This window comes from Pseudozyma flocculosa (genome assembly GCF_000417875.1).
Source record: "Pseudozyma flocculosa PF-1 unplaced genomic scaffold scaffold00002, whole genome shotgun sequence".
In the NCBI taxonomy this organism is placed as follows: Eukaryota; Fungi; Basidiomycota; class Ustilaginomycetes; order Ustilaginales; family Ustilaginaceae; genus Pseudozyma; species Pseudozyma flocculosa.
Window position 1 is genome coordinate 502702 of NW_006920870.1, and position 24067 is coordinate 526768.

At 62.5% G+C, this 24067-nt stretch overlaps 8 protein-coding genes across 8 annotated transcripts; 3 read left to right on the plus strand and 5 right to left on the minus strand.

Moving 5' to 3' along the window:
• Nucleotides 1-178: 178 nt before the first annotated feature.
• Nucleotides 179-4455, minus strand: PFL1_00831 (uncharacterized protein; the record flags this gene model as incomplete). The annotated part of the gene is made up of 2 exons (XM_007878332.1): nucleotides 179-195; nucleotides 243-4455. 2 exons carry the CDS (start codon nucleotides 4453-4455, stop codon nucleotides 179-181), a joined length of 4230 nt encoding a protein of 1409 aa, XP_007876523.1.
• Nucleotides 4456-5921: 1466 nt separating this feature from the next.
• Nucleotides 5922-9563, plus strand: PFL1_00832 (uncharacterized protein; the record flags this gene model as incomplete). The annotated part of the gene is made up of 1 exon (XM_007878333.1): nucleotides 5922-9563. The coding sequence occupies one exon, from the start codon at nucleotides 5922-5924 to the stop codon at nucleotides 9561-9563; it is 3642 nt and encodes a 1213-aa protein (XP_007876524.1).
• A 299-nt stretch (nucleotides 9564-9862) lies between these two features.
• On the minus strand, nucleotides 9863-10271 carry PFL1_00833 (uncharacterized protein; the record flags this gene model as incomplete). The annotated part of the gene is made up of 3 exons (XM_007878334.1): nucleotides 9863-9910; nucleotides 10044-10096; nucleotides 10223-10271. 3 exons carry the CDS (start codon nucleotides 10269-10271, stop codon nucleotides 9863-9865), a joined length of 150 nt encoding a protein of 49 aa, XP_007876525.1.
• Nucleotides 10272-11666: 1395 nt separating this feature from the next.
• On the plus strand, nucleotides 11667-14808 carry PFL1_00834 (uncharacterized protein; the record flags this gene model as incomplete). The annotated part of the gene is made up of 7 exons (XM_007878335.1): nucleotides 11667-12181; nucleotides 12316-12954; nucleotides 13080-14034; nucleotides 14156-14234; nucleotides 14329-14370; nucleotides 14484-14632; nucleotides 14731-14808. 7 exons carry the CDS (start codon nucleotides 11667-11669, stop codon nucleotides 14806-14808), a joined length of 2457 nt encoding a protein of 818 aa, XP_007876526.1.
• Nucleotides 14809-14881: 73 nt separating this feature from the next.
• On the minus strand, nucleotides 14882-15669 carry PFL1_06838 (uncharacterized protein; the record flags this gene model as incomplete). Its single annotated transcript, XM_007878635.1, has 2 exons — nucleotides 14882-15378; nucleotides 15480-15669. The coding sequence occupies 2 exons, from the start codon at nucleotides 15667-15669 to the stop codon at nucleotides 14882-14884; spliced, it is 687 nt and encodes a 228-aa protein (XP_007876826.1).
• Nucleotides 15670-15984: 315 nt separating this feature from the next.
• PFL1_06839 (uncharacterized protein) lies at nucleotides 15985-16479 on the plus strand (the record flags this gene model as incomplete). The annotated part of the gene is made up of 3 exons (XM_007878636.1): nucleotides 15985-16007; nucleotides 16210-16316; nucleotides 16436-16479. The coding sequence occupies 3 exons, from the start codon at nucleotides 15985-15987 to the stop codon at nucleotides 16477-16479; spliced, it is 174 nt and encodes a 57-aa protein (XP_007876827.1).
• A 196-nt stretch (nucleotides 16480-16675) lies between these two features.
• On the minus strand, nucleotides 16676-19024 carry PFL1_00835 (uncharacterized protein; the record flags this gene model as incomplete). Its single annotated transcript, XM_007878336.1, has 1 exon — nucleotides 16676-19024. The coding sequence occupies one exon, from the start codon at nucleotides 19022-19024 to the stop codon at nucleotides 16676-16678; it is 2349 nt and encodes a 782-aa protein (XP_007876527.1).
• A 504-nt stretch (nucleotides 19025-19528) lies between these two features.
• PFL1_00836 (uncharacterized protein) lies at nucleotides 19529-21292 on the minus strand (the record flags this gene model as incomplete). Its single annotated transcript, XM_007878337.1, has 1 exon — nucleotides 19529-21292. One exon carries the CDS (start codon nucleotides 21290-21292, stop codon nucleotides 19529-19531), a length of 1764 nt encoding a protein of 587 aa, XP_007876528.1.
• Nucleotides 21293-24067: the final 2775 nt, after the last annotated feature.

The window sequence follows — 24067 nt, forward strand, 5'->3', positions numbered from 1 at the left end:
GGCGCCAGCGGCGGCGGATTGAGCCGAGCCCGTGGCGGCAGCTGGCGCATTGAATGGACGTCCGCCGATCGCGCCAGCGCCTGCAAAGTTGGGCGGCGCGCCCCGGAAGTGACCCCGAGGCGCTCCACGCCCGCGAGGGGAACTCGACGCCCCACGGAAGGGGCCGCCAACGGTCCCGTTACTCGCGACGTTGCCCTGGCCATTGATGTTGAGGGCCGCGAGCAACGGATTGATCGAGGCACTCTGCTTGGCAGCGGCGGCGGCGGCAGCAGCTGCTTCCTTGGTGGGACGATGCTGGCCGCTGGCGACCCCAGAGAAAGCAAAGTCACCACGGACAGTGGCGCCGTTCCGTGCCGGGCGTTGAAGAATGTGGACGCCGGGGCCGCCATGCGCGCCGGCCCTTCCGCCTCGCTGAGCGGCAGGGTTCGGCGTGAACGCGTTGGGAGGTCGATAGGACCCCGCATGTTGAATGCCTCCGCCACCGCGGCCCCTAGCCGTCGCGTTGGAACCGGCATGGGCGCCGTCGCCGAATCCGCCGGCGGCCATCGGCCCCAAGGTCCTCTCGAGTGCATCTCCCGCCAGAGCGCTGCTGGATGCAGCGGGGCCACCTGCAGCCCCCGAGCAGACGAACTGCGGCTGCGAGAGGTTAAGGACGCTGGTGAACGAGACAGTGCCTCCGCGGTACGGCGAGCAGCGGTCCCCGAGGGTGGTGCCGCTAAGGAAGGGAACGTCAAAGACGACGTCGATGTGGCTGGTGTGGATGCCGATCACGACTCCTCGCGCGGAGAGCGGGACGTTGCCGCTGTCGGCCACCACAATGACCCGGTCGCCGAGCTCAAACTTCTGCGCCTGCAGGCGGAACGGAGCGTGACTCGGCTTCAGCAGAGCGGTCCGTGGGATGCCCTTGATAAAGACACGCTTGACCTGGCCCGCAGCGCCCAGCGCCGTCCTGGTGTCGGCCAGCTTGGCGGTGAACTGCTCAACCTGCTGCACCGTATCCTTGGAGAGTTGCTCGGCAAACAGGGGGACGGCCTCGAGATCGCGCACGCCGGACTGCTTGATCCACTGCTTGAGCGCGGTGAGGCGTTCGGCGACCTGGTCCTCGGGCCAGATCTGGCTCGCTTTGGTGATGTCCTGGCCACTCTTCTTGGTGAGGCAGTCGCACAGCTCGGGGAAGCGTTCGATGTACTCCTTGATCAGGTCGATGGCCTTGTCGCTGAAGACCCATCCGCTGGCCGTCTTGCGCGAGTACCCGAGCACCTTTTGTGCCTTGGCCTCGAACTTTAGGTTGAGTCCGACGTTGGTCTTTTGGTCCTTGTGGTAGAGGAGCATGCTGCTCGTCAGCTTCGACAGCGCCAGACTCGAGATGCCGACCCTCTTGGCGACCTGATAGGACGGGAGATACTGCGAGCGAGCTCGGGTGGCGACCAGGTGGCGAAGCATCGCATTCTCCTTGGCCTGATTGGGGAAGAAGGCGACCTCGATGGCGAGCGACGACTCGGTGCTGCCGACGACGTGGGCGGGAGAGCCGTAGGCCTTGAGGTCGAGGAAAAAGACTTTGCTCTTGTCCGGGAACTCTTCGCGGATGGGCTTGGCGGGGGACTCGAGGAAGCGGGTGTCCTCTTGCACCACGTCGACGACGGCGAGCTGCAGCGCCTGTTCGGTCTCCTTGGCCGGGTCGTCCTGGTAGTCCTTGACGAATGCGCCATCGTCCAGTCGCTTGAGGCCCTTGAGTGGACGAACGTGGACGAGGACGTTGACATCGCCAATCAGCACGCCAAATCGCTTGCTGTAGTGGTACTCGATCTTCTCGGCCTTTCGGTGGAAGACGCTGATGGCCTCGGGCTTGTGCGGGTTCGCCACCACCTTCCTGGCCCCGCCAACGAGCCCCATCTCGTAGCGGAAGAGATTGTCCGAGACGCCGACGACTAGGGCCTCGGTGAGGAAAGGCCAGTTGACAAAGACGCGCTGGCCGACGAGCGCCTCGGCAACGTCCTGCGTCTTGGAATCCTCGTAGGTGTTTTCGACGGTAATGACGACGCTCACGCCCTTGGACTCGCTCTGGAAGACGTTGACGCCGTGGTGGCCGAGACGAGCGTAGTGCGGAAGCGTCTTGACGCTCGGGAAGCCGGCGAGCGCGCGGGCGCCGAGCTCGACGCCATCGGTCAGGCCCTTGACGAGATGCAGCCCGTCGAGGGTGGGCAGATCGAAGTCGACGATCTTGGCGCGAGAGTGGACAATGTCCGGGAAGGTGCCGGGCAGGCTGGAGGGGTGGAAGTGCTCCTCGTCCTCGTCGTAGGTGAACTGCTTGCTGGGGCCAAAGGCGTTGCGGCGCTGCTCGTCGAGCGAGAGGAAGACCTCGCGCTTGTTGAGCGCCTCGAGGAGACGCTTCTCGTCGATGAAGGGGATCTTGACGACGGCCTCCCAATCCTGCTTCTTGCCGTTGAGGTCGGCTTCGAAGTTTTGCGGGTAGAAGTCAATGATTGGCGAGGTCGGGTCGGTCATGAGGTCACGGAAGGCGGCGGGGATGTGCTGGTTGCTGAGCGACGGCAGCACGCCCATCAGCTGGTCGAACGGGCGGAACGGCGTTCCGAGCTCATAGCTGAAGCTCATCTCGCCGACGTCCTTGAGGTCCGAAATCTTGGGCGCATAGTGGTAGTCATAGAACCAGCTCCAGGACGCGACGCCGTCGTAGTAGTAGTGGAGGACCCACTGGAGGCCCTCGATGTAGCGGTAGGCGATCTTGTGCATGTCGTCGGCGCTGTCAAAGTCGATGCTGAGCTTCTCGCGGTAGTAATCCTTCTTCCAGGTCCTCATCTTCTCGTCCAGCTTCTTTTGCAACTCTTCGTCACCATTGGACCCGTCGTCTTCGTAGTCGTCCACCTTGGCCTTGAGGTAGCGGTGCAGGACGCGGTCGACGGCGACATCGGCTTCCGAGGGCCGCCGCTGGATGTTCTTGCGCTGCTCCTCTGACGTGCTGCCCCCGGTCTCTTCTGTCTGGTCCTCATTGTCGTCGTCATTGTCGTCGTCATCGTCGTCGTCGTTGTCGTCGTCGTCGTCGGTCTCGTCGTCGAGCACCGGGAAGGCGAGTGAGATGCGAGGCTTGTCGGTCACAGTGTCCTGCGTACCCGTCTTGTTGAACGAGATCCGCAGCTTGAGGCTGGAGGCAAGATCCTCGAGGAAGCGACGGTCCTTGGCGGGGAGGTCGGCGGCGAGATGGAGCTCGGAGGCTGCGCCGGCCGGATCGAGACGCTTGGCCATGATGAACTCGTGCACCCGGTCAAAGAGCTGTCGCTGGGTCTTTGTGATGACGAGCCTGCCCTTGGCCTTGGCCGCCTCGATCGACTTGAGGTGCTTCTCCTGCTTGCCCTTGTACCAGCTCACGTCGGCGTGCTCCTTTTCAAAGTTTTCGGCCTCGAAGCGGGTGAGCTCAGCGAGGATCAGTTGCAGGCGGTCGGTGCGCAGCACGCCGCTCTCGTTGAGGTAGCCGCCGGCGACGGGCAGCACCTTTTTGTAGATGTTGAAGAGGAGGTCGAGCGCGCCCTCGTTGATGTGGAGCCCGGGCAGGTGCGGTAGGAAGTCGTTGCCGACAAAGATGTTGAGCAGGATGAAGTCGTCGATGATCTTCTCGAACTCGTAGGGGAACGGCAGCGTGGAGCGGAGCTCTTGGAACTCCATGTCGAGGTACTCGCGGAAGACGGAGAGGTGGAGGAGGAAGAAGTTCTGGTGCTCGAGGCTGGACTTGGCCTTCTTGCGCGCCGGCCCGAAGTTGACCTCCTCGCGGAGAAGGCAGAAGTGCGGGTCGTGCGAGAGCAGTCCGAGCATGATGAGGTCGGCGTCGAGGCCATAGAGGCAGTGGCGGACGTTGGGGTTGTAGTCGGGCTGGGCCTTGCAGAGTCGGATGTACTCCATGATCTTGTGCTCTCCTTCGCCGGGCGTCTCGTGGCCGGAGAGGACCACCTGGACGTTGCGCCAGTCGGCGTCTTCGGTGATCTTCTTGGCGATAAAGTACTTGAGCTGCTCCGAGAGCCTCGCCATGAAGGGGGTGCCCGGGGTGATGCAGTTGGAGTCAAACGCCTCCTCCTCGGGCAGCTCCTCGCCGCGTCGCTCGGCCTTTTCGCGGATCTCCTTGGCCTCCTTTGCGGTGCGGAAGCGGCGCGAACGCTGCTGATTCATCTTGGCTCGCGGGGCGACGCCGTCGATGGCGAGGAAGAAGACCTTCTTGGGCTTGATCTTGTAGAAGAGGTGTTCGATGTACGAGAATATCCCAAGGAATATTTGGGTCTCGGTGATGCGGAACGAGGCGTCCGAGTCGTTGGGGTGCGAGCAGTTGTGGATGATGCCGTTCATGTCGAGGTAGAGGTTGTCAAACTCGGGGATCTTGTTGTCCTCGATGAGCTGGCTGATGAGCGGATACCGCTCCGACATGAAGCGGAAGAACTTGGGAATACCCATGTTGGCAGAATCGGGACTGCTCGCGCTGCCGGTGCGCGGTCAGGGAGGGGCTTCAGGTTGTACAGGGAGGCAGGGGGGAGATGCGCAAGTTGTGTGCTGCGCGGGAGGACACGGCTGTCGAGGGACAGTCGAGCCGTCGTTGCAAGGAGACTGGCTCGGGTGACTACGATGCCCTGCCTGTCCGTGGTATATGCAGGTCGAAGGCCGCTGCGAGGTCTCTAACAGTCGGTACGAATCAAAAGACGGCCAAGTGGTCGGAAGGATGGACCGGGTGGTGTGTGGGTCGAAGTCGACGTATAGCGGTCCCAAAGGATGGAGGGAGGCAAAGGCGAAGAAGGCGAAGATGGAGTCAGGGATGGGGATGGCGGAGAGGAGGAAGCGAAGTGAAGGAGTCGAACGACCTCGGACGGTGGCGTAGGGGGGGGCAACGGAACCTGCGAAGGAAGACTGGTGGTGGAAGTTGGAGGTGAAGGTGGGTGAGCGGGCAGGCCACCAGGCAGGCCAGGCGGGTGGCGGGACGGACGCGGCGCGCGCCACGTTTGACTCCCCAGACGCAGATCGAGCTTGACGCCCAGGCCAGGCCAGGCCCAGGCTCAGGCCAGGCGCATCCAGCCAGCGAGGGTCTCGATTGGACCGACAGCGGTCGGACTCTCTCGCTCAGCTCAGCCTCGCCACACTTGGCTCGTCTCTTGACCGTATGTCCTCACATCCAGCCCCGCCACCGTTGGCCAGGCGGTCCCTCGTGGGTACAGTAGTAAGTAGCACTACTCCCTAGTAGGCGGCATGTCAGGCTACAGCAGATCCTGAGCAGTAGACGGCTCTGAACGCCGCATCGCCGCGCCAGGGTGAGGCAGCTATAGCAGGCCAGGCCAGGCCAGGTCGGCAGAGGCCGAGGGGGCGGGCCCTGAGGCGTGATCGACGCGGACCTCTCCATCGGGACTGGCCAAGTCTTGATCGCACCTTCCTCGAAATCGGGGGCTGACTACTGTCGAGAGCTCCACTTTTCTGGTGGCCGGTTTTGGGCCCGGGCTCAGCCGCCAGGCCGGTGGGTTGATCACCGCAGAGGTTGCGTAAGAGGCGTATGGCCGGCCAGCCACCCCCGACAAAGGGACCGACGTCGTCCCATCCACAACCTTGGATCCGAACCCGGCTCTCGCGCATCTCGTCACCACCACGACCTTTCTACCATCGACAGCCACCACCCTGCACTCTTTCCTCTTCTCTCCCTCTCCATCTCTGCCTCTCTCCGCATCTCTCTCGCACCCTGCGCGCGCCAACCGCCAAGCATCGCAGCCCTTTGCGTCCTCGCCGTCCCCGCTGCGTTTGCTTCTTCTTTCGCTCATCGCCTCCACGGATCCTCAACCCAGCGCCATCCGACCGAGTCGTCGCCTAGGATCCTTTCACCCCTCCCTCGCCCTACAGCCTTGCCAGCTCCGCCCGCCAAGCCTCATACCCTCTGCTCGGCCATGATCCCCTCGCAGCGGCTAGCCGCAAGGGCCGCTCGGCCGCCTTCGCGCTACTCGGTCGCTGCTCTGGCCCCGCTCCAGTCAGCGCTGCCGCGCTCGCCCGTCAAGGCTTTCCCGGCTGCTCCCAGCTCCGCCAAAAGCGAGCGCAGCTTCGCTACTCTTTTCGCCACCGGACCCGCGCTGCCGTCTTCGACGCAGCCCTGGAACGCCAGGTCCTTTGTCACCTCCACCTCGACCGCCCTGCCCCGCAAGAAGACGGTCCCATCCCTCAAGGAAGGCGAGCAAGACGAGGGCGAACATGAGAACGAAGCCGAGAAAGATGACGAGCATGGCGACCGGGAGCTGGCTCGCGCGAACAAGACGTCTGGCGCATCAGGCGCCTCATCATCGGCGGGCAATTCTGGCTCGGTCTCGGGTGCTGCCGGTTCTGGCTCTTCCAACAGCTCGAGCTCGGGCGGTTCTGGATCCTCTTCTACCTCGATTTCGCGGTCCACTGTGCCATCGGTCTACCCGCAAGTGCTTGCCCTGCCCATCACACGGCGGCCGCTCTTTCCTGGCTTCTACAAGGCCGTCGTGATCAAGAATCCCGCCGTCTGTGCCGCCATCAAGGAGTCTATGAGCCGTGGCCAACCCTACATCGGAGCATTCCTGCTCAAGGACGAGGAAGAGGATGCCGACATCATCACCGACATCACCAAGGTCCACAAGGTCGGCGTATTCGCCCAGGTGACCAGCGTCTTCCCCGCGCAGCCCGCTGGCAGCGGCAGTGGCAAGAAGGACAAGGACGGCGAGAAGTCCGACGACGAGGAGGGCATCACGGCCGTCCTCTACCCACACCGGAGGATCCGGATCGACGAGCTCATTACGCCGACCGGAGAGACGATCCCCACTCCGCCGCCTGGCACCGAGGGCGCCGGTCCGGCCAATCCGATCAGCGACGAGGCCGCAAACGAAGAGGCGGCCAGGTCAGCGACAGGCTCCAAGGTGCACGAGATCCAGCAGGCGGCCCGGGACGAAGGCGTGCTGCCGGAGAAGAACGACGCCACCGAGGCCGCAGAGCAGGAGTCGAGCCCCGACATGCCTTCCCACTCGGCCCCCTTCCAGACCTCGTTCCTCCAGGACTACGCCGTGTCGCTGGTCAATGTCACCAACCTGGCTGCTGCGCCGTACGACAAGCGCAACGACCAGTACATCAAGGCGGTCATGGCCGAGCTGATCAGCGTCTTCAAGGACATCGCGCAGCTCAACCCCCTCTTCCGAGACCAGATTGCCAACTTTTCCATCTCGCAGGGCGCAGGCAACGTCTTTGAGGAGCCCGAGAAGCTGGCCGACTTTGCCGCGGCCGTGTCGACCGGCGAGGTGGGCGAGTTGCAGGCCGTCTTGGAAGCACTCGATGTCCGCGAACGCCTCCAGAAGGCGCTCGTCGTGCTCAAAAAGGAGCTGATGAATGCGCAGCTGCAGAGCAAGATCAGCAAGGACGTTGAGTCCAAGATTCAGAAGCGGCAGCGCGAGTACTACCTGATGGAGCAGCTCAAGGGTATCAAGAAGGAGCTCGGCATCGAATCGGACGGCAAGGACAAGATGGTCGACAAGTTCAGGGAGAAGGCGGCCGAGCTGCGGATGCCCGAGGCGGTGCGCAAGGTGTTTGACGAGGAGCTCAACAAGCTTACGACGCTCGAGCCTGCCGCCAGCGAGTTCAATGTGACCCGCGGCTACCTCGACTGGCTCACTAGCATCCCCTGGGGCGTCCATTCTCCCGAGAACTACTCGATCTCCAACGCCACCACGGTGCTCGACGAGGATCACTACGGCCTCAAGGACGTCAAGGACCGCATCCTCGAATTCCTCGCCGTCGGCAAGCTCAAGGGCACCGTCGAGGGCAAGATCATCTGCCTGGTCGGACCGCCCGGCGTGGGAAAGACATCGATCGGCAAGTCGATTGCCCGCGCCGTCGAGCGGCAGTTTTTCCGATTCAGCGTCGGCGGCCTCAGCGACGTTGCCGAGATCAAGGGACACCGCCGGACCTACGTCGGCGCCATGCCAGGCAAGGCCATCCAGGCCTTGAAGAAGGTCGGCACCGAGAATCCGCTGATCCTGATCGACGAGGTCGACAAGATCGGCCGCGGTCACAATGGCGACCCCTCGTCGGCGCTCCTCGAGATGCTCGATCCCGAGCAGAACGGATCCTTCCTCGACCATTACATGGACGTTCCCGTCGACCTGTCGAGGGTGCTCTTCGTCTGCACCGCCAACACGCTCGACACCATCCCCCAGCCGCTGCTCGACCGGATGGAGGTGATGGAGGTCTCGTCTTACACGGCCGATGAGAAGCGGCACATTGCGCGCGGCTACCTGGCGCCCCAGGCCAAGGAGGCGTCCGGCCTCGAGAATGCCAACATCACCCTGCCCGACACGACCATCGATTTCCTGATCAAGCATCACGCCCGCGAGAGCGGCGTGCGTGGGCTCAGGAAGCTGCTGGAGAAGGTCTATCGGAAGATTGCCTTCAACATCGTCAAGGAGCACGGCGAATCCGTCTTCCCGGAACCCAAGGAGGGCGAGCTGGCTCCGGCACAGACGGACGCGGCCGCCGCCAAGCAAGGGGCGACTGCAGCCGCAGATGCACCCGTCAACGATTCCGACGCTGCGGCCGGCACCGCCGACAGCAACTCGCAGTCGGTCACGCCACCGCCTGCTCCGTCTGAAGGCGAGACGAGCGACGACCCAACGGGCCCCTCGAGCGAAGCGGATGCGGACAAGTCGCTGCAGGACGGCAAGGTGCCCGCCCGGGACGCGCCGCCCGAGGCGCCCGCCAAGGTGACGACCGAAAAGCGGCGGCCGATGCAGGTGCCGCCGGACGTCAAGGTGGAGATCACCATCGAGAGCCTGCGAGACTACCTCGGCCCTCCAGTGTACCACAAGGACAGGCTGTACACGAGCACGATGCCAGCCGGTGTGTCTACGGGCCTGGGCTACCTCGGCAACGGGTCCGGCAGCCTGATGCCGATCGAGACGACCATCATGCCTGGCAAGGGGGGCCTGCAGCTGACGGGCAAGCTGGGAGACGTGATCAAGGAGAGCGCCTCGATCGCGCTCAGCTGGATGAAGAGCAACGCGTTCGAGCTCGGCATCACCAAGTCGGCCGATGAGAGCCTTCTCGAGAACAAGGACGTCCACCTCCACATGCCCGAGGGCGCCATCGGCAAGGAGGGACCCTCGGCCGGCGTGGCCTTTACCACCAGCTTGACCAGCCTGCTGACGGGCCGCAGCCTGCCGCCGACTCTGGCCATGACCGGCGAGGTGTCGCTGCGCGGCATGGTGCTGCCCGTCGGTGGCCTCAAGGAGAAGCTGCTGGCGGCACACCGCGCGGGCATCACGAAGGTGATCCTCCCCGCCCAGAACCAGCCCAACGTCGAGGCCGACGTGCCCAAGGCGGTGCTCGCCGACCTCGAGGTGCACTACGTCAGCAACGTTTGGTCCGCGCTCGACGTGGCATTCGGCGAAGGGCCGTGGAGCGGAAAGGCCCAGGAGATGAGGGCGCAGGAGGATCGCGAAAACGAGGCTGTCCGCTCGCCGGCGACGGCAGGCGGCGAAAAGATCAAGGAAGACGATGGCGCCAACCAGGACCAGCCCGTCAACTGAGCGGACAGGCGCGCAGCTGCGCAAACCCTCGCCTTGCAATCTGTGTACCGTTGAACCCTTGCCCCTTACGCTGCGTGTTCCACGACCGTTCAGCGAAGAGACGAGGAGGCGTAGAACGCATCGTATCCATTGCCACCCCTCTCAAGCCTCAGACTGTGGTCTGCAATAATGCTCTGTGGTGCAGGGGAGGTCTCGGCAGAAAGCGAGGCGCGCTCAGAGCCGGAGTGAGGCCACGCCAGTTGATTCAAGGAAAGGCAGGCGCAGCAGCATTCGACCGGCGTCACGGCAGCATGCGTGGCTCAGCGAGGGCAGGTGCACCTCTGCTCCGGGGGCACCTGGGACATGACCTAGGGCGATGAAGCGCCAACAGAGACGTGTGTCGTGTGCAGAAGCGTCAGCAAATGAACGGCATCAACTAGCCACACGGTGGGTGGGTGGCCCCCCGACGACCAAGCGCGGGGCATGGGCCGCGAGACGCACCGAGTCGATGTGCTTGCCGCAACCCTTCCAGGTCGTCTTGCCGCACTTGTCGCCTGGAGAAAGCAGCAGGCAGGGTGGACGGATAGGCAGGTGGCAAAGGGGTGCTCGTGGAGTCAGCCTTGGACCTCTACGTCTGCGTCGGAAAGCAGGGCGAGGCTTGCCCTGCCGGCCAGACCCACATTGGACGGCAAAGCACGAGTCGACGAGCTTGTCCGTAGCGGTGGCCATCTTGATGTCTTTCGAGTAGGGTTGCGGGAAGAAGGCGTGGCGGTGATGGTGGTTAGAAGTGCAGGGGCGGCTCTGGAGGTCGGACGCAGGCGAGTGTTGAGGAAGCAAGCAAGCTAAGCATTAGAGGTGCATCCTTTCGCCGTGAGCGGGTGCGATCGAGGCGAGCGGCTACTTTCTGGACGCACATCCGTCTAGGACAAGAGAGGGAGAGGCAGGGAGAGAGGGGACACCGGTCAAGAAAGGCGCCGGCCCGCGCAGCAAACGAGGCGCAGACAACGACGTACGACGTCCCCTTTCTCTGAGCGTGTCTCGAGATGGTGTCAGGTCTTGCCACGGCCGTCGGTAGCCAGAACTGAGCATCTCCTCGAAAAGCCATTATTGCTGCCCAGGCCGGCGACATGCTGGGCACCGTAAACCGGCGACGACAGAGCAGGTAGGGTTGAGCAAGCTGACTGGACGGCCGGCCTGCCACTCGACCACCAGCTCGCCTCCACGAGTCATCGCGTACTTCCGCTGCTCGACGGACCTAAAGTCAGGCCGGCATGTAGGTATACGGGTAGCCCTTACAAAGCTCGACCGGTGTCGTGTGCGGCGCGGTTATAAACTGCAGTTAGAAGAGTCGCGGGCAGAAGAGAAATGTAGCCGGCGCACCTGCCAACCCGAAAAGTTGCCGAGTGACAGAGGGTAGATAGAGGGCCCGACAGGGGATGGCCCGATATCGTGTCAGTCATTAGTCATCCGAGGAATCGGAAATCGGGCCCAGGGTAATCGATCTAGCCTCCCAGCTGCAAGCGTGCGATTTCACGGGGCAAAGAGCCACGTACGCTTCGGCCTGGCGGTCGACGCCCGGCCCGTGAAATGCAGGGCCTGGCCAGACAGGCCTCTGGGCTGACTGGGGCGGATCGCAAGCTGGCGCGCGTCTCGCCCGACGGTGGTGCGGGGAGGAGCCAGGAAGCAAGCCAGCCTTTTAGCCCTTGGTAGGATCAGCGGCGCCCCTCGCAGCCCACTTCACCCCAGGGGGTAGGTTGCCTACCACGCAAGCCACGGCTCGCCATCACCCACCCGGTCTCCAAGGAAGCGTCGCAATCTGGGCTTTGCGGGTCACAACCATTCGAGCTTCCCGTCCACCGCATCACCTATCCGCCCGCTCACTTGTGGCATCCGTCCACCCTCGTCCCCGCTTCTTCCTATCCGGCCTTTGTCGCCACTTTCCTGGGCGCGACTTTGTTGTTCGCTCCATTGCCGTTTCTCCGGCTCCGTTCGTTCCCAGCACCCTCGCACGACCGGCAAGCTCGGCCATCACGTGGCGGTCCTCTCGGTGTTACTTCGTGTTCGCAGAGCTCGAAAGGATCCAGAGAACTGCGCCCTGCTCTCGCACCGACCCTGTGCGACTCCATGGCGGCACAATCTAAGCTCGAGGCAGCCTCGCCCTCGTCCCTCGTCCGCCTCCTCACCGCGGGCGGGCAGCGTAGGAGCGTCGCTCTTGCCGCTCTCGTACTCCTGTTTGCGCTTCGCAAGCGCCTCGCCGCCCTCGTAGACTCTAACGCGCTTTCCCGCAGGGGCCGCGCCTCGCAGTCCTCGGACCGGGACCTCGATGCGGCCCTTCGCCAGGTCTACGTACCCAAACCCGACGGCTCCCGAGAACTCTTGGTGCCACATCGAGGCCGCGTCTCGCGCGTGCCCGTGCGACCAACAAGGCAGTCGACCTTCGAGGCCGACTTCCGCGAGTTCAAACAGCTTCCTCCCACGTCCGACGCCAGCCTCCCGGCAAAGTCCTCGTCCAAGTCCTCGAGCCATGACCAACAAAGGGCGCAAATCGAGGATGCCAAGGCCATGAGGGCAGAAGGCGGTGCCGCAGCCGCAACTGCAAAGAAGGTCGGGGTCAACAAGGAGTTCTTCCGTCAGTTGAGGTGAGTCTAAATGGCCCGCCTTGTCTCCTCACCTGCGCGCACGGCACACCAGATCACCGGTGTTCGCGTACTAACGGTCTCATTCCCAACCCCTCTCGCCCCCCGCCCTCGTGATGGACCGCCCCGGGGTACAGAGCCATCTTCCGCATCCTGATCCCGCGCAAGAATTCGAAGGAGGTCTTCATCTTCGCGCTGCATACGTCGTTCCTGGTGCTCCGCACGTACCTCAGCATGCTCGTCGCCAAGCTCGACGGCGTCATTGTCCGCGACCTTGTCTCCGCCAACGGCAAGGGCTTCTTGCGCGGACTCGGCCTCTGGTTCCTCTTGGCGATCCCTTCCACCTACACCAACGCGATGATCCGCTACCTGCAGTCGAAGCTGGCCATTGGCTTCCGCACCCGCCTCACCCGATACGTGCACGACCTCTACCTCAACGACAAGGCAAACTTCTACCGCATCATCAACCTCGATGGACGCCTCGACTCGGCCGACCAGTACATTACCACCGACATCGCCCGGTTCTGCGAGACGCTTTCGGCGCTGTACTCGAACGTGTCGAAGCCCGTCCTAGACCTCATCATCTTCAACTTTGCACTCAGCCGGTCGCTCGGCCCCGGCGGAGTGCTTGGCCTGTTTGCCAACTACCTCGTGACCGGTTGGGTGCTGCGCAAAGTGACGCCCGCCTTCGGCAAGCTGGCTGCCATCGAGGCCAAGCTCGAGGGCGACTTCCGGAGCGCGCACAGCCGCCTCATCACCAATGCCGAGGAGATTGCGTAAGTCTTTGCGGGCCGGCCTCCGTACATGACCCAGCCGCCTGTGGGCTTTCTTTCCCTTGCACCTTCGTGATCGCCTGACCTCGCTCTCTATCTCCTGTGAACCGCTTTCATGACCCTTGCAGCTTCTACAACGGTGCGTCAATCGAAGCCAGTATCCTCAATCGAGCCTACATGCGTCTCGTCAGGCACGTCAACAGCATCTTCAAGATCCGAGTGGCCTTCAACATGACCGAGGACTTCGTGCTCAAGTATGCCTGGTCGGCTGCCGGATACGCCATTATCGCGTCGCCTTTCCTCTTCGGAGTCGAAAAGAAGAAGGACACGCCTGCTGCGCCGCAGGATGCCGGGGCTGAAACCCCGCGCGCCGGACAGGGAGGCGTTGCGCGACGGACCGAATCGTACATCTCGAACCGCCGCCTGCTCCTATCACTGGCCGATGCCGGAAGCCGGCTGATGTACAGCTACAAGGAGCTGGCCGAGCTGGCCGGTTTCACCTCGAGGGTCTACACGCTCATCTCGACGCTCCACCTGCTCAACAGGGAGCACTACCAGGCCATGCCCAGGCCTGCCGACCTCCCAGCAGACAAGCCCTTCTACGACCTCGGGCATATCCAGGGCAAGGTCGTCGAGGGCCAGGGACTCGTGCGTTTTACCGACGTCCCCATTGTGGCACCCGCACCTGGGCTCGAGCGCGGGGGCGAGGAGCTCGTCAAGGACCTCAGCATCCACATCAAGCCCGGCGAGCACGTCCTCATCACTGGGCCCAACGGTGTCGGCAAGACGGCCGTCGCAAGGGTCGTTGCTGGGCTCTGGCCTGTCTTTCGAGGTCAGCTGGAGAAGCCCTCGGTTAAGGACATTTTCTTCTTGCCGCAGCGGCCATACCTGTCGACGGGCAGCCTTCGGGACCAAGTCATCTACCCATACACCTATCCCGAGCACTTGGCGACGGGCAAGACTGACGAAGACCTCCTCAAGATCCTTCAGGACGTCCATCTGGCCTATCTGCCATCGCGAGAAGGCGGCTGGGAGACTCGCAAAGAGTGGAAAGACGTCTTGTCCGGCGGCGAGAAACAGAGGGTAGGTCCGCTCCGTTTTCGTTCGCGTCGCCGTGGACTCGTTGCCGACGGTACTGCGACTGACAGCGTTTCTCGCACCTCGCCCTCCCCGACCTTCGCCGCTTCACGCTGCGGCGCCACAGATGGGAATGGCGCGCCTCTTCTACCATCAGCCCAAGTTCGGTATCTTGGACGAGTGCACGAGTGCCGTTTCCACCGATGGTGAGCGCTACCTCCGCCCCGCCTTGTTCGCAGCCGAGCCAGACCGAAACTGACTCTACAATCTCTCGTCTGGCTGGTTCTGCTTTCCTCGCAGTGGAGGGCTTGATGTACGCTCGCGCAAAAGACCTTGGTATTAGTAAGTGCACGCCTGCTCGGCTAATCGGCTGGTGGCGGTTGTCTTCGCGTTGTCCGGCCCCCGCTGCGCGGCTCAGGGAAGCTCATCGTTCGACCCTCGCTCGATTCGCGCAGCTCTTGTCACCATCTCGCACCGGCCCTCGCTTTTCAAGTACCACGACGTGCTCTTGCGCCTAACGGGAGAGAACGGGGCATGGGAGACGGACTACATCGGCGCCGAGACCGAACAGCTGTCGCTTGAAAATGAAATTGCCGACCTCGAGGTGAGTAACTACGAGCTTTCAGATCAAACGGTGTCAGATCCAGTGCACCTCGACTCATGCGCCGATTCTTTCCTCGCTCTCTGGTGCGCCGTGCGCAGAAAAAAATGGCCGACGTCGATGGGTGGAAGGACAGAATTGGCGAGATCCAAAAGGAGCTTGCCTTCAGCAAGGCCTGATCGCTTCCGGGCTCCTGTGGGCCATAGCTCGAGCGCCGCGCGCCGTTGCATCCCCTGCCACTTGCTCCTTGGCTTAGCTCGACTTGAAAGCCTCCTGCATGTCCGAGATCAGAGTGACCGTCTTCCAGGTGGAAGCGCCTCCTCTGTCAGGCTCCCACCGATCATGGCCCAGGGCTGCCTGCCCTCCGAGCTCTACCATGAGCCTGAACTTGATGGTCGCGGGGCCGTCATCGGCTTCAGGCACGCCGCCGTTGGATGCGGTCAACCGCCACTCCATCCATGCGCCCGGACCCATGCCCCCTACCACACCGGCTCCTCCTCCCCCCTTGCGTGCCGGCTCGCCCAGCTGTCGAACGAAAGAATGGCCTTCTGTGTTCCGATCAATGACGAGGTCTCGCGCGACCGGTACCGTTATTGCAAAGGCCAGCGGTAGGGCTGGAAAGCCTTGCCAGCCTTTGCCAGCTGCTGAAGAGGGCACGATGTGCGGCTCGGCGTACAGGTCGATCGCAATGAGCTTTAACTGGTCTGGCTCGCATTGGTCGGCACGAAGACCTCGGGCATCTGGCTCGTCTGCAGAGAATCGGGTGGGGTGGCGAAGGGCCAGCAGATAGGCTCCCGACCACAATCAGCGGACGCTGCGGGCTCGGAGCTTCATCCGACAGCGGGCTTACACTGAAGACTCAGTCCCAGCTGCTTGAAGCTGCGATACTTCACGTCTTTGAACGCTCGCGTTTCGCCCGGAACGGCTTCAACGCCGGGGCCAAAATTTGCAAGGTATCCCGTCGCGCTTGTCGAGCACTCGTTTGATCCCAGCAGCTGCAGGAGCCGCCATGCCCGGTGCGAAGGGGACGAGAGCACCATGACTCGGACGAATACAACCCGAGGGAAGCGTCGAGAGGGTTTCGGCACTGGCGACGGCGGTGATGGTGGTGGTGGTGGTGGTGGTGGTGGTGGTGGTGGTCATCGTCGGCGTCGATAACTAGCAATGTGGAGGAGGCCCAACCGATGGCCACCTCGGAAGTCGGAACTCGGCCTAGGGCGGCAGGCCAGCTTGCCACCACGGATCCGAAAATCGCACAGAGGCCCAGACTCCCTTCCAAATTTGCCCGCGCCGCCCGCCTTTGCCATCCTGACCACCATCTATCTGCACACGCTTCCGTAGCCAAACGCGACAAGATGGCGGCCAAGTCCAAAGCAAGGTGAGAGGATCCGCTTCGATGTTCCGCAAGCCCCTCACGAGGCGCGCAGCAGCCTCCCAGCTCGCTCCACCGGGGCCCGCTGGCTGCTTCCGAAGCCTGCCGGCTGCGTCAGATCGTACCCGATCCTGTCCGTCGTCCGTCGCCAGGTCACTGCAGCGTCACTGACTCCAATGCTCCCTTCCACATTGATCCTCGCTGGCAGAGTTGTCGTCGCCCGTCTCCTGTCCACCGCCGGCACCGGGTACATGTACACGACCCGGAGGACAAGGGTGGCCGATAAGCTCAGCATGATGAAGTTCGACCCAAAGAGTGAGCAGAGCAGAGCAGAGTGAAGCAACGGCGAGCCTTGGTGCACGCTCGATGCATCGACCAAACTAACGCGGCATCGACCCCTCTCCCCCCTCCTCCTGGCAACACACCGACCACAGTCAGACAACACGTCCTGTTCAAGGAGACCAAGGGATCGAAGTGATCGGAGATGGCCTCTTTGACCGCCAGATCGCATCAAGCGTGCCGCTTTGTGGAAGGCTTCGACACATACCGGGCGGGGCTGCAACTCTGGATTTATGGTAGACACGAGATTTGCTGCTGGTGTACCTGGTGGATCAAGTGAGACCGCAAATAGCATCACATCTAGGCGCCTAAAACGCCTTCCTCTGCCGCGCGGTTCAAAGACTATCAAAGAAGCTTAGCTCGTCTGCGGTCAGAGAATTTCCCTGAACTGCCCGTGCAATCGGGTGCTTGTCAGGTGTCGCTGCAGCTTTCATCGCAGAACCGTCGCCTTGCTGGCCCTCTTGAGCCGCGCCGAACTCAGGGATCAGCGCCTCGTTGATCCTGGACGGGCCGGTTCGTGCTTCCGCGGTGAGAGGACGGCTTGTGCGCGGGGGAGGAGGCAGAGAAGCCCGTTTCGATGGCGGAGGTGGCAGGATCCGAGGCGTACCGCGCGCCGCTTGCTCCGGTCCTGGTGCGATGCCCTTGGGGGCGCTTTGCTGCTTGCTGCCGTCGTCCCAGTCGAGGTCTGACCAGCGAAAGGTCGAGCTTGCCGGGCGCACGATGCCGCGTCCTTCGGCGGCGCCTGCAGACGCACCCTGATGGCCGTCGGGGCGCACGTTCGCGTGCTCGTGCGTGATTCCCTCGCCGACCGGGAAGGTTGGTGCGAGATCCCTGATAAAGAGACTGTCCCGAACATCATTGTCGTCTGTTTTGCCGTCGTCGCCATCGATCAAGTTGCCGAAGCGCGTGGCGAATCGCGCCGAGCTGGATCCAGCTCCTGTCGGCTCGACCACGGTGTCGGCACCGTCGTAGGTGTTGTCGTAGGCAAGGCTGCCCTCTTCCGTGTACTGGCTTCCGAGTTTGCTGTCGAGCCAGTTCAAGTCATCCTCGCTGAAGTCTTGGCTTGTGGGCGCTCCAGATCGAGGTCGAGCCAAGCGGGTTCCGAAGAGGTTTCGGTTCCGCCAGCGGCTCAAGAGAGAGGGCTTGTCTTCAGCCGGGACGCCTTTCTCGTTTTGTGTCATCCCATGCAGACTGGACCCGAAGGGATCATCTGTGTATTCTTGCGCGTCGTCGCCAGTGTTTGTCTGCGTAGCGTCGAATGCAGCGACTGCCGCTAGGGCTGGAGAAGGCATCGTGGCCGTTACTGGCTCTGTTGATGTCCTCGTTGGTTGCTGGTCCGTGCTTGCGCGAGGTGAAGGTGTGCCTGCGCTGACGGACGGGCTGCGTATCTCGGTGGATGAGGCCTGACGACCTCTGAAGAGACTGGCGAGCAAGCCACCAGCGAGAGCGGGCTTGGTCTCCTTTGCTGATGCCTGATACCATCCGGGCCCGGCCTTGCCTTTGCCGTCCTGCTCCGAGGCTTGCGTTCGCGTATCAGTGGCATTTCGTGTGCCGTTGATGTCGGTGCCCACGGCAACGCCGGTCTCCCACTCTGCCTTGGGTGACGTGTTCGATCGCCTCTTCCACAGGCTGCTTCCCTCGGAGCTTGTCAGGTTTGCCCCTTTGCCCTCCGTCTGACGGACGGCCTTTCGCGTCAGCGCCGAAGTCCCGAGGGGTTCGCGGCTCTGGTCCTCCTCCAGGGTCGTGTCTTGGTCCCTCGACGCTGTTGGTGGTGGCGCTCGGAGATTTTGCCAGACACCGGCCTTGGTTCCATCGGCCCCAAACAGGTTATCCCAGCCTTCGTCCCCGGCCAGGTCCATCTTGAATGCGGCAGCCAAGGTCTGTGTCTCGTCCAGACCCGAAACCATCCTCCTTGCGTCTACTTTCAGCTGGCTCAGCTCGTCCGATGTCAGCTGCGCGCCTGAGCGAGCGCGCTCGGTGGCCTCGGTGGCCCAGGCATCTGTCTCGAGCGCGCGATGGGCTGGGTCGGACGTTGTAGAGCGATGAACCGAGGATTCTGGGTCGCAAGAGGGAAGTGTCCCCGTGCCGCTGACTCCATCTGTCCGATCTGGTGTCGTAGCGCTGTGATTGCTCGAGACACGGGCCTGATCCGGATCACCCTGCCAGCTTGAAGCGTCTTTGTCCCAACTAATTGGCTCCGGCAAGCTGAACGGATGCCTCGAGGACAAAGGAAGCCCGAGCTTAGGCGCAGTAAGCGCGCCTGCCGATGCGGAGTCTGCAGCTGACCAGGGATCTGGGCCGTCATCGGAGGCGTAGTGAGCCGGCGAGGTGGTCGGTGTGCCTGCTGCGGGCAGTGGCACCGCGGAAAGCGAGGAAACTTCTGTCTCGGCTTCAGAAGCCCATGCTGTGCGAGAGTCTGCGAGGAACGTCGAGGGTACCTTGTGAAGCTCCGATGGCGCCAGACGTTGCGCCACGCCGTGGCCTGGCTCGATAGCGGCAGGTAGGTGCTGAGGGTCATCTTTTAACCACGGATCAGACGAGTCCAGCGGCAGAGAGAAGCCAAGGGAGGCCGAATCTACGGGCTGATGCTCCGAGCCGGATAACGGTACGTCGGAGTCGAGCGTCGATGTGCTTGCGACGGCAGCTGGGGCTTCGTCGCTCCAAGGACTGGACCAGGGGTCCATCGTAGCTGAGGAGCCCCGGCGATGGGTCGGCAGCGATCGCGGAGATAGGGGGACAGAGGCAAGGCTGTAGCGCTACGATTGGACCGGGGCGCAAGGTAACAAAAGGTTGTTGGTGGCCGCCAACCCACACAGGTTGCCTGCTTTTGTGAGCTGGCCTTGCTGCTGAGCGATGGAGGATCAGTGTGAGACGAGGTCGAGGTGATGGAAGGCGTAGAACCCGTTGGCGGAGCTCGACTCGAGTAGTTTTGGCGGAGCCGGGTGCGGTTGGGCCTGGAACGTGCATCCTCGTGGACCGAGATTTCTGTCTTTCCCCCAGTCGGAAGCGTCGGGGACGGAAGCAAACCTCAACGCACGAAAGAAGCTAGAATGGCCACGACCAGTTCAGGACACCGAACATGCTTTGACGATCGTCTGGACAATCGGATACAACGACTGCCTGTCTACGACTCTACATCTTCGCCCTTTGCGCACGCAATTGCGCAGCCTCCAGGGCCCGAAGAGCGCCTACGCGCGCATGCGCCTAGAAGCGGGTCGACGAAACCCGAACCGCTGCACCTTGGCCGTGCTCGTGCCAGACTTTGCCTCGCCACTACCCTTTGCGGGATGCGCATTCGGGCCATTGGTCGTCGTGTTGTAGGTGGATCCCGGATCCAGCGGCTCAAACTGCACGGTGCTGTTGCCGTTGCGATACAGGCTCTTCGCAGGCCCTTTGGTGCGATACTTGCTGCCCTCCCCGATCCGCTCGACCCCGGTCGCCAGGTCCTTGCCGCCAATGGCACGCTCAAAGAGCTCCAAGGCAGCCAGCGGCTGGTAGAAGGGTACCTCGTGGCCACTCTCGTACACCCGCACAAAGCTGAACTGGCCGCTCTGCTTGACTTGACCATGCACGATGCCATCGCTTGTCTTCAGGTCGGCGTACCCAGCATCCGAGAAGCCGTCGTGGTTGACCCCTTCTGCGACGGCTTCGACTCCAAGCCAGTTGCAATTGTAGTCGGCGTCGCCTGCGTACAGGACCACATTGACGCCGGATTGGAGGAGCCTTCTGACGTTCTTGATGGTGCCGCTCTGGCGTGAATCGTCGCCCGTAGCTCCGAAGGCAGCTCCCACAGTCGGAGAGGATTCGCTGAAATTCTGGAAGGCACCAATCGCTGCTTGCACCCTCGGCGTGTTGAGGTAGTCGACGTAGAAAGAGTAAGGGAAAGGATCTGGCGAAAGCTCGCGGATGTCGTACTCGTCTCTGTTGGCGATGTTGTCCAGCGGAGACTCGATGTTGGCCGCACAGAAGTCGTCGGCGGCCTTGCAGACCTCGTCAAGCCCATGAGCGTAGCACTCCTTGACCTGGTCGACGCAGTTGCCTGGCCCGTAGAGCGCATTGTGGAGCTCAGCTTCCTGCGAAGGCGAATAAGGCTTGTAGTCGTAAGTATTGCCCGGGGACACGGTGAAGTTGTAGTAGGCCTGGTACTGGAGAAGCGGATCGAACCAGCCATTGCCGATTAAGACAGTCTCGAGCTTGATGTCTATGGCGCCTTTGATCTTCTTTGCGTTCTGCTCTTCGATGTACGCCCCAAACGTGGGTCCGTAGTGTCCGCCGTAGGACTCGGTCGCGAGATTGAACCCCTTTCGCGAGTACTCGGGGAAGGCGCCCATAAAGCCTTGCAAAGTTCGCCAGAAGTTGGGCGCCGCCGACTGGGTGCTGTTGGCCGTCAGCGTAGTGACGGGCCGAGAGTAAGTGCCGCACGTGCCATACGCTTGCGCGTAATCGGGGCAGGACTCGTCAGGCAGCACGACAATGGAGCTCGAGTTGGGATTGACGTACGCCGGGACGGGTTCGCCGTAAGAGAAACCGGTCGTCGTCGGCTGATCAATGAACAGCAGGTTAGAGGCGTTGCTCCAGGAATAAGGGTTGTCGACGACCTCGCCGTTGATGTCGACGCCACAGGGGCCCAGCTCCTGAAAGAGTCCGATCATCGACGAAGAACCAGGCCCGCCATTGATCCAGACGGTCAACGGCGCTTCCTTGGGATCACCGTTTCGAGCTTCGAAGAACCAAAAGAAGATGTGCTCGTTGTCCTGGACATCTGCGTAACCCGAGAAGCTCTTGACGCCCGGATTCTGCTCGCAGACACCCGTTTCGACCTGTTTGTAGCGGACTGGCACGCCAGCATGGCCGACCTTACGAGTTAGATCGGTGGGGCGAGGTACGAATTGGGAAATGGCCGGGCTGGAAGCGAGCGCAAAGAGCGCAACTAGGAGCTTGGAGGGGAACATGGCGCTGCGACGGTCGAGGGGGAGCATTCGGCCGGTCCGCAAGGTGCATACGCTCCGTCCGCACTGCTTTATACTGTACGAGGCGTTCGACGCTGTCTGTCCCTTATCTTTGCCTTTCTGCAACACATACTACGACTATGTACAGCCAACAGCGCTAGGGTCAAGTTAAAGTTAGGAGAGCTCACTCCTGTCGGACGGGCTCAACATGCATGCAGCAGTCCTGCTTCGGCATATTTCGCACCGCGGCTGAGACCGAGCCGCCGGTTCACTGTCTTCCGTTCTCGGCAAGGTGGCTCGGCTCGGATCAGTCATGGCTGGCGTCAAAGGGCAGGTAGGTTTGGCCGTGTGTCAACCTACCGTATGTAATCGGGAGATCGGGGGTAATCTACACTAAAAATTGGCCGTAGGCAGCCCTACGGCCAAAAAAACAGCAATCTCCTGCACCAGTTTGGGGCCATGGGGCCACCCACAGCCATTTTTCAAGGGGCAGCTACGGCATTTTTAGCCATAGGGCCCCCCGCAGCCCTGGAGCAACCTGTTGGGACTCGGCTGGCAAAGGCCCACGGCTCTTGGACGCTAGCCCAGAGCCGAGGCAAGGGTCAGTGCCGCAGCCTAGTCAGGGCCCCAAAGTGCGTGGGGCCGGCCCCACGCACTTTGGGCATACAGCTGCGGCAACAAGGCACGCCACTAGGGCTCCTTTGTCGATTGTCCTTAGTATCCTAGTGATCCTACGGTGCAACATCGATTCCCCATTACTCTCCCACAACCTCTCTTGGTCCACACTCCTCGCCCTCGGCCAACAGCGGCATAGCTAGCAGCAGGGTCGGGCCCACTTTCGGTTGTAGGCAGGCTACAATCTAAAATCGGGGATCGATCCCTATCTTCAATTTTTCCGATGTAGCCTACCTACAACTAGCTACAATCCAAAATCCGAAATTGGGCCCACCTACGATTTGAGATTCATAGCTAGCAGCAGGGTGGGGCCCGATTTAGGTTGTAGGCAGGCTACAATCGGAAATTGGGCATCGAATCCTAAGTACGATTTTCTGATGCGCGGCCTAGCTACGATCTAGCTACGATCCGACATCGTAGCCCCACCGGCCTGCCTGCCTGCCTGCCTGCCGCCTGACGCTTCCGCACAGTCAATGGCCGTCAATCATCGGAATCCTCGGAGACAGCTTTCTGAAGATTCCGATGATTGAGCTGCTCTTCCTCTTTGCTTCCGCCCTGCCTGCCAGCTTGCCAGCCAAGCCAGCCAGCCAGCAGGGCGGGCGGACAGGGCAGGCAGGGCAGGGGGCTGGCAAGCTGGCTGGCCGGCTGACTGGCAGGCTCAGGCGGGTGGGCAAGGTGGCTGGCAGGCTGGCAGGCTTGGGCGGACTGGCTGGCTTGGGCGCACAAGCTGGCTGGCTGACGCGGCTGACTCATAGCTAGCGTCAAAGGGCACCTGGATTTTGGCCATAGGCCACCCTACGGCATGTGATCGGGAGATCGGGGGTCATCTACGCTAAAGAATGGCCATAGGGCCACCTACGGCCAAATTCGGCGATCTCCTACGCCCCTTTGGGGCCGTAGGGCCCCCTACGGCCCTCTTCTGCCAAGAATGGCCGCTTTTTGCTTATGTCAGCTCAGGGGCCTGCAGATGCGCGTGCGCTGGCCACCCGGCCCTTTGCCAATTCCATCCGCCCGCCCGTCCACCCATCTCCTGCCCTCCTACCACCACCACCCGACGCCACCTGCCACCACCCACCAGCCAGCCACCAGCCCAGCCACCTGCCAGCCACTTGCAAGCCCAGGCCAGCCGCATGGCTCAGCCAGCACCCACCAGCCAGCCGCCACTCGAGCCAGCCAGCCGCCAGCCAGCCGTCAGTCCAGCGCAGCCACCCGCCACTCACCAGCCAGCCGCCAGCCGCCAGCGAGACCCAGCGAGGCCCAGCCAGCCAGCCATCAGCCTACCGTCAGTCAAGCACAGCAGCCACCCGCCTGGCTCAGCCAGCTGCCAGCCACTTGCCCGGCCCAGCCAGCAGCCGTCAGCCAGCCGCCCGGCGCAGTTGCCTGGCCCTGCCCCCTCAGGCCAGCAGCCGCTGCCTGGCCCAGCCAGCCGCCCGTTCAGCGCAGCCGCCAGCCACCAAATCAGCCCAGCCAGCCGCCAGCCGCCAGCGAGGCCCAGCCAGCCGACACCTGAGCCGTCAGTCCAGCCACCTGGCCGGCCCAGCCAGCTGGCCAAGCCAGCCGGCCGAGCCAGCCAGCCAGCGCAGCGCAGCTGCCTTGCTGCTTGCTTCCACCCCACTACCTCGCCGCTGCTTCCACGTGCTTCTGCCTGCCGCCGTCAATCATCGGAAACGTCAGAGAGGCCCTCTCCGGCGTCTCTGATGATTGACGGCCACTGAAGGCCTTGCTTCCGCTCCGCCTCATTTGAGTTAACCGTTGCCGCTCTTCTTCTGCCTCTCTGCTGCGCACCGTTGCTGACTCCTTTGCTCCTGTCTTCCTTTTGCTGCTCCTCCCTCACCGCCTTGCTTTGCTGCTGACAATGTTCTACCACCGTTGCTGCTGCTGCTCTGCCGCCTGCCTTTCTGCCTGCTTGCCCTCCACCCATCAATGCTATCGCCGTGCCGCCGCACATCAGTGTACCTAGATTTTGCAATAGAATGCCTGCAGAATACATACAGCTGTGAAGCGAAGGTAGGCCTACCGTAAGCGCTGCGAGGGTCAACTACGGCCAAAAATGCCGTCATAGCTAGCGTCAAAGGGCACCTGAAATTTGGCCGTAGGCCACCC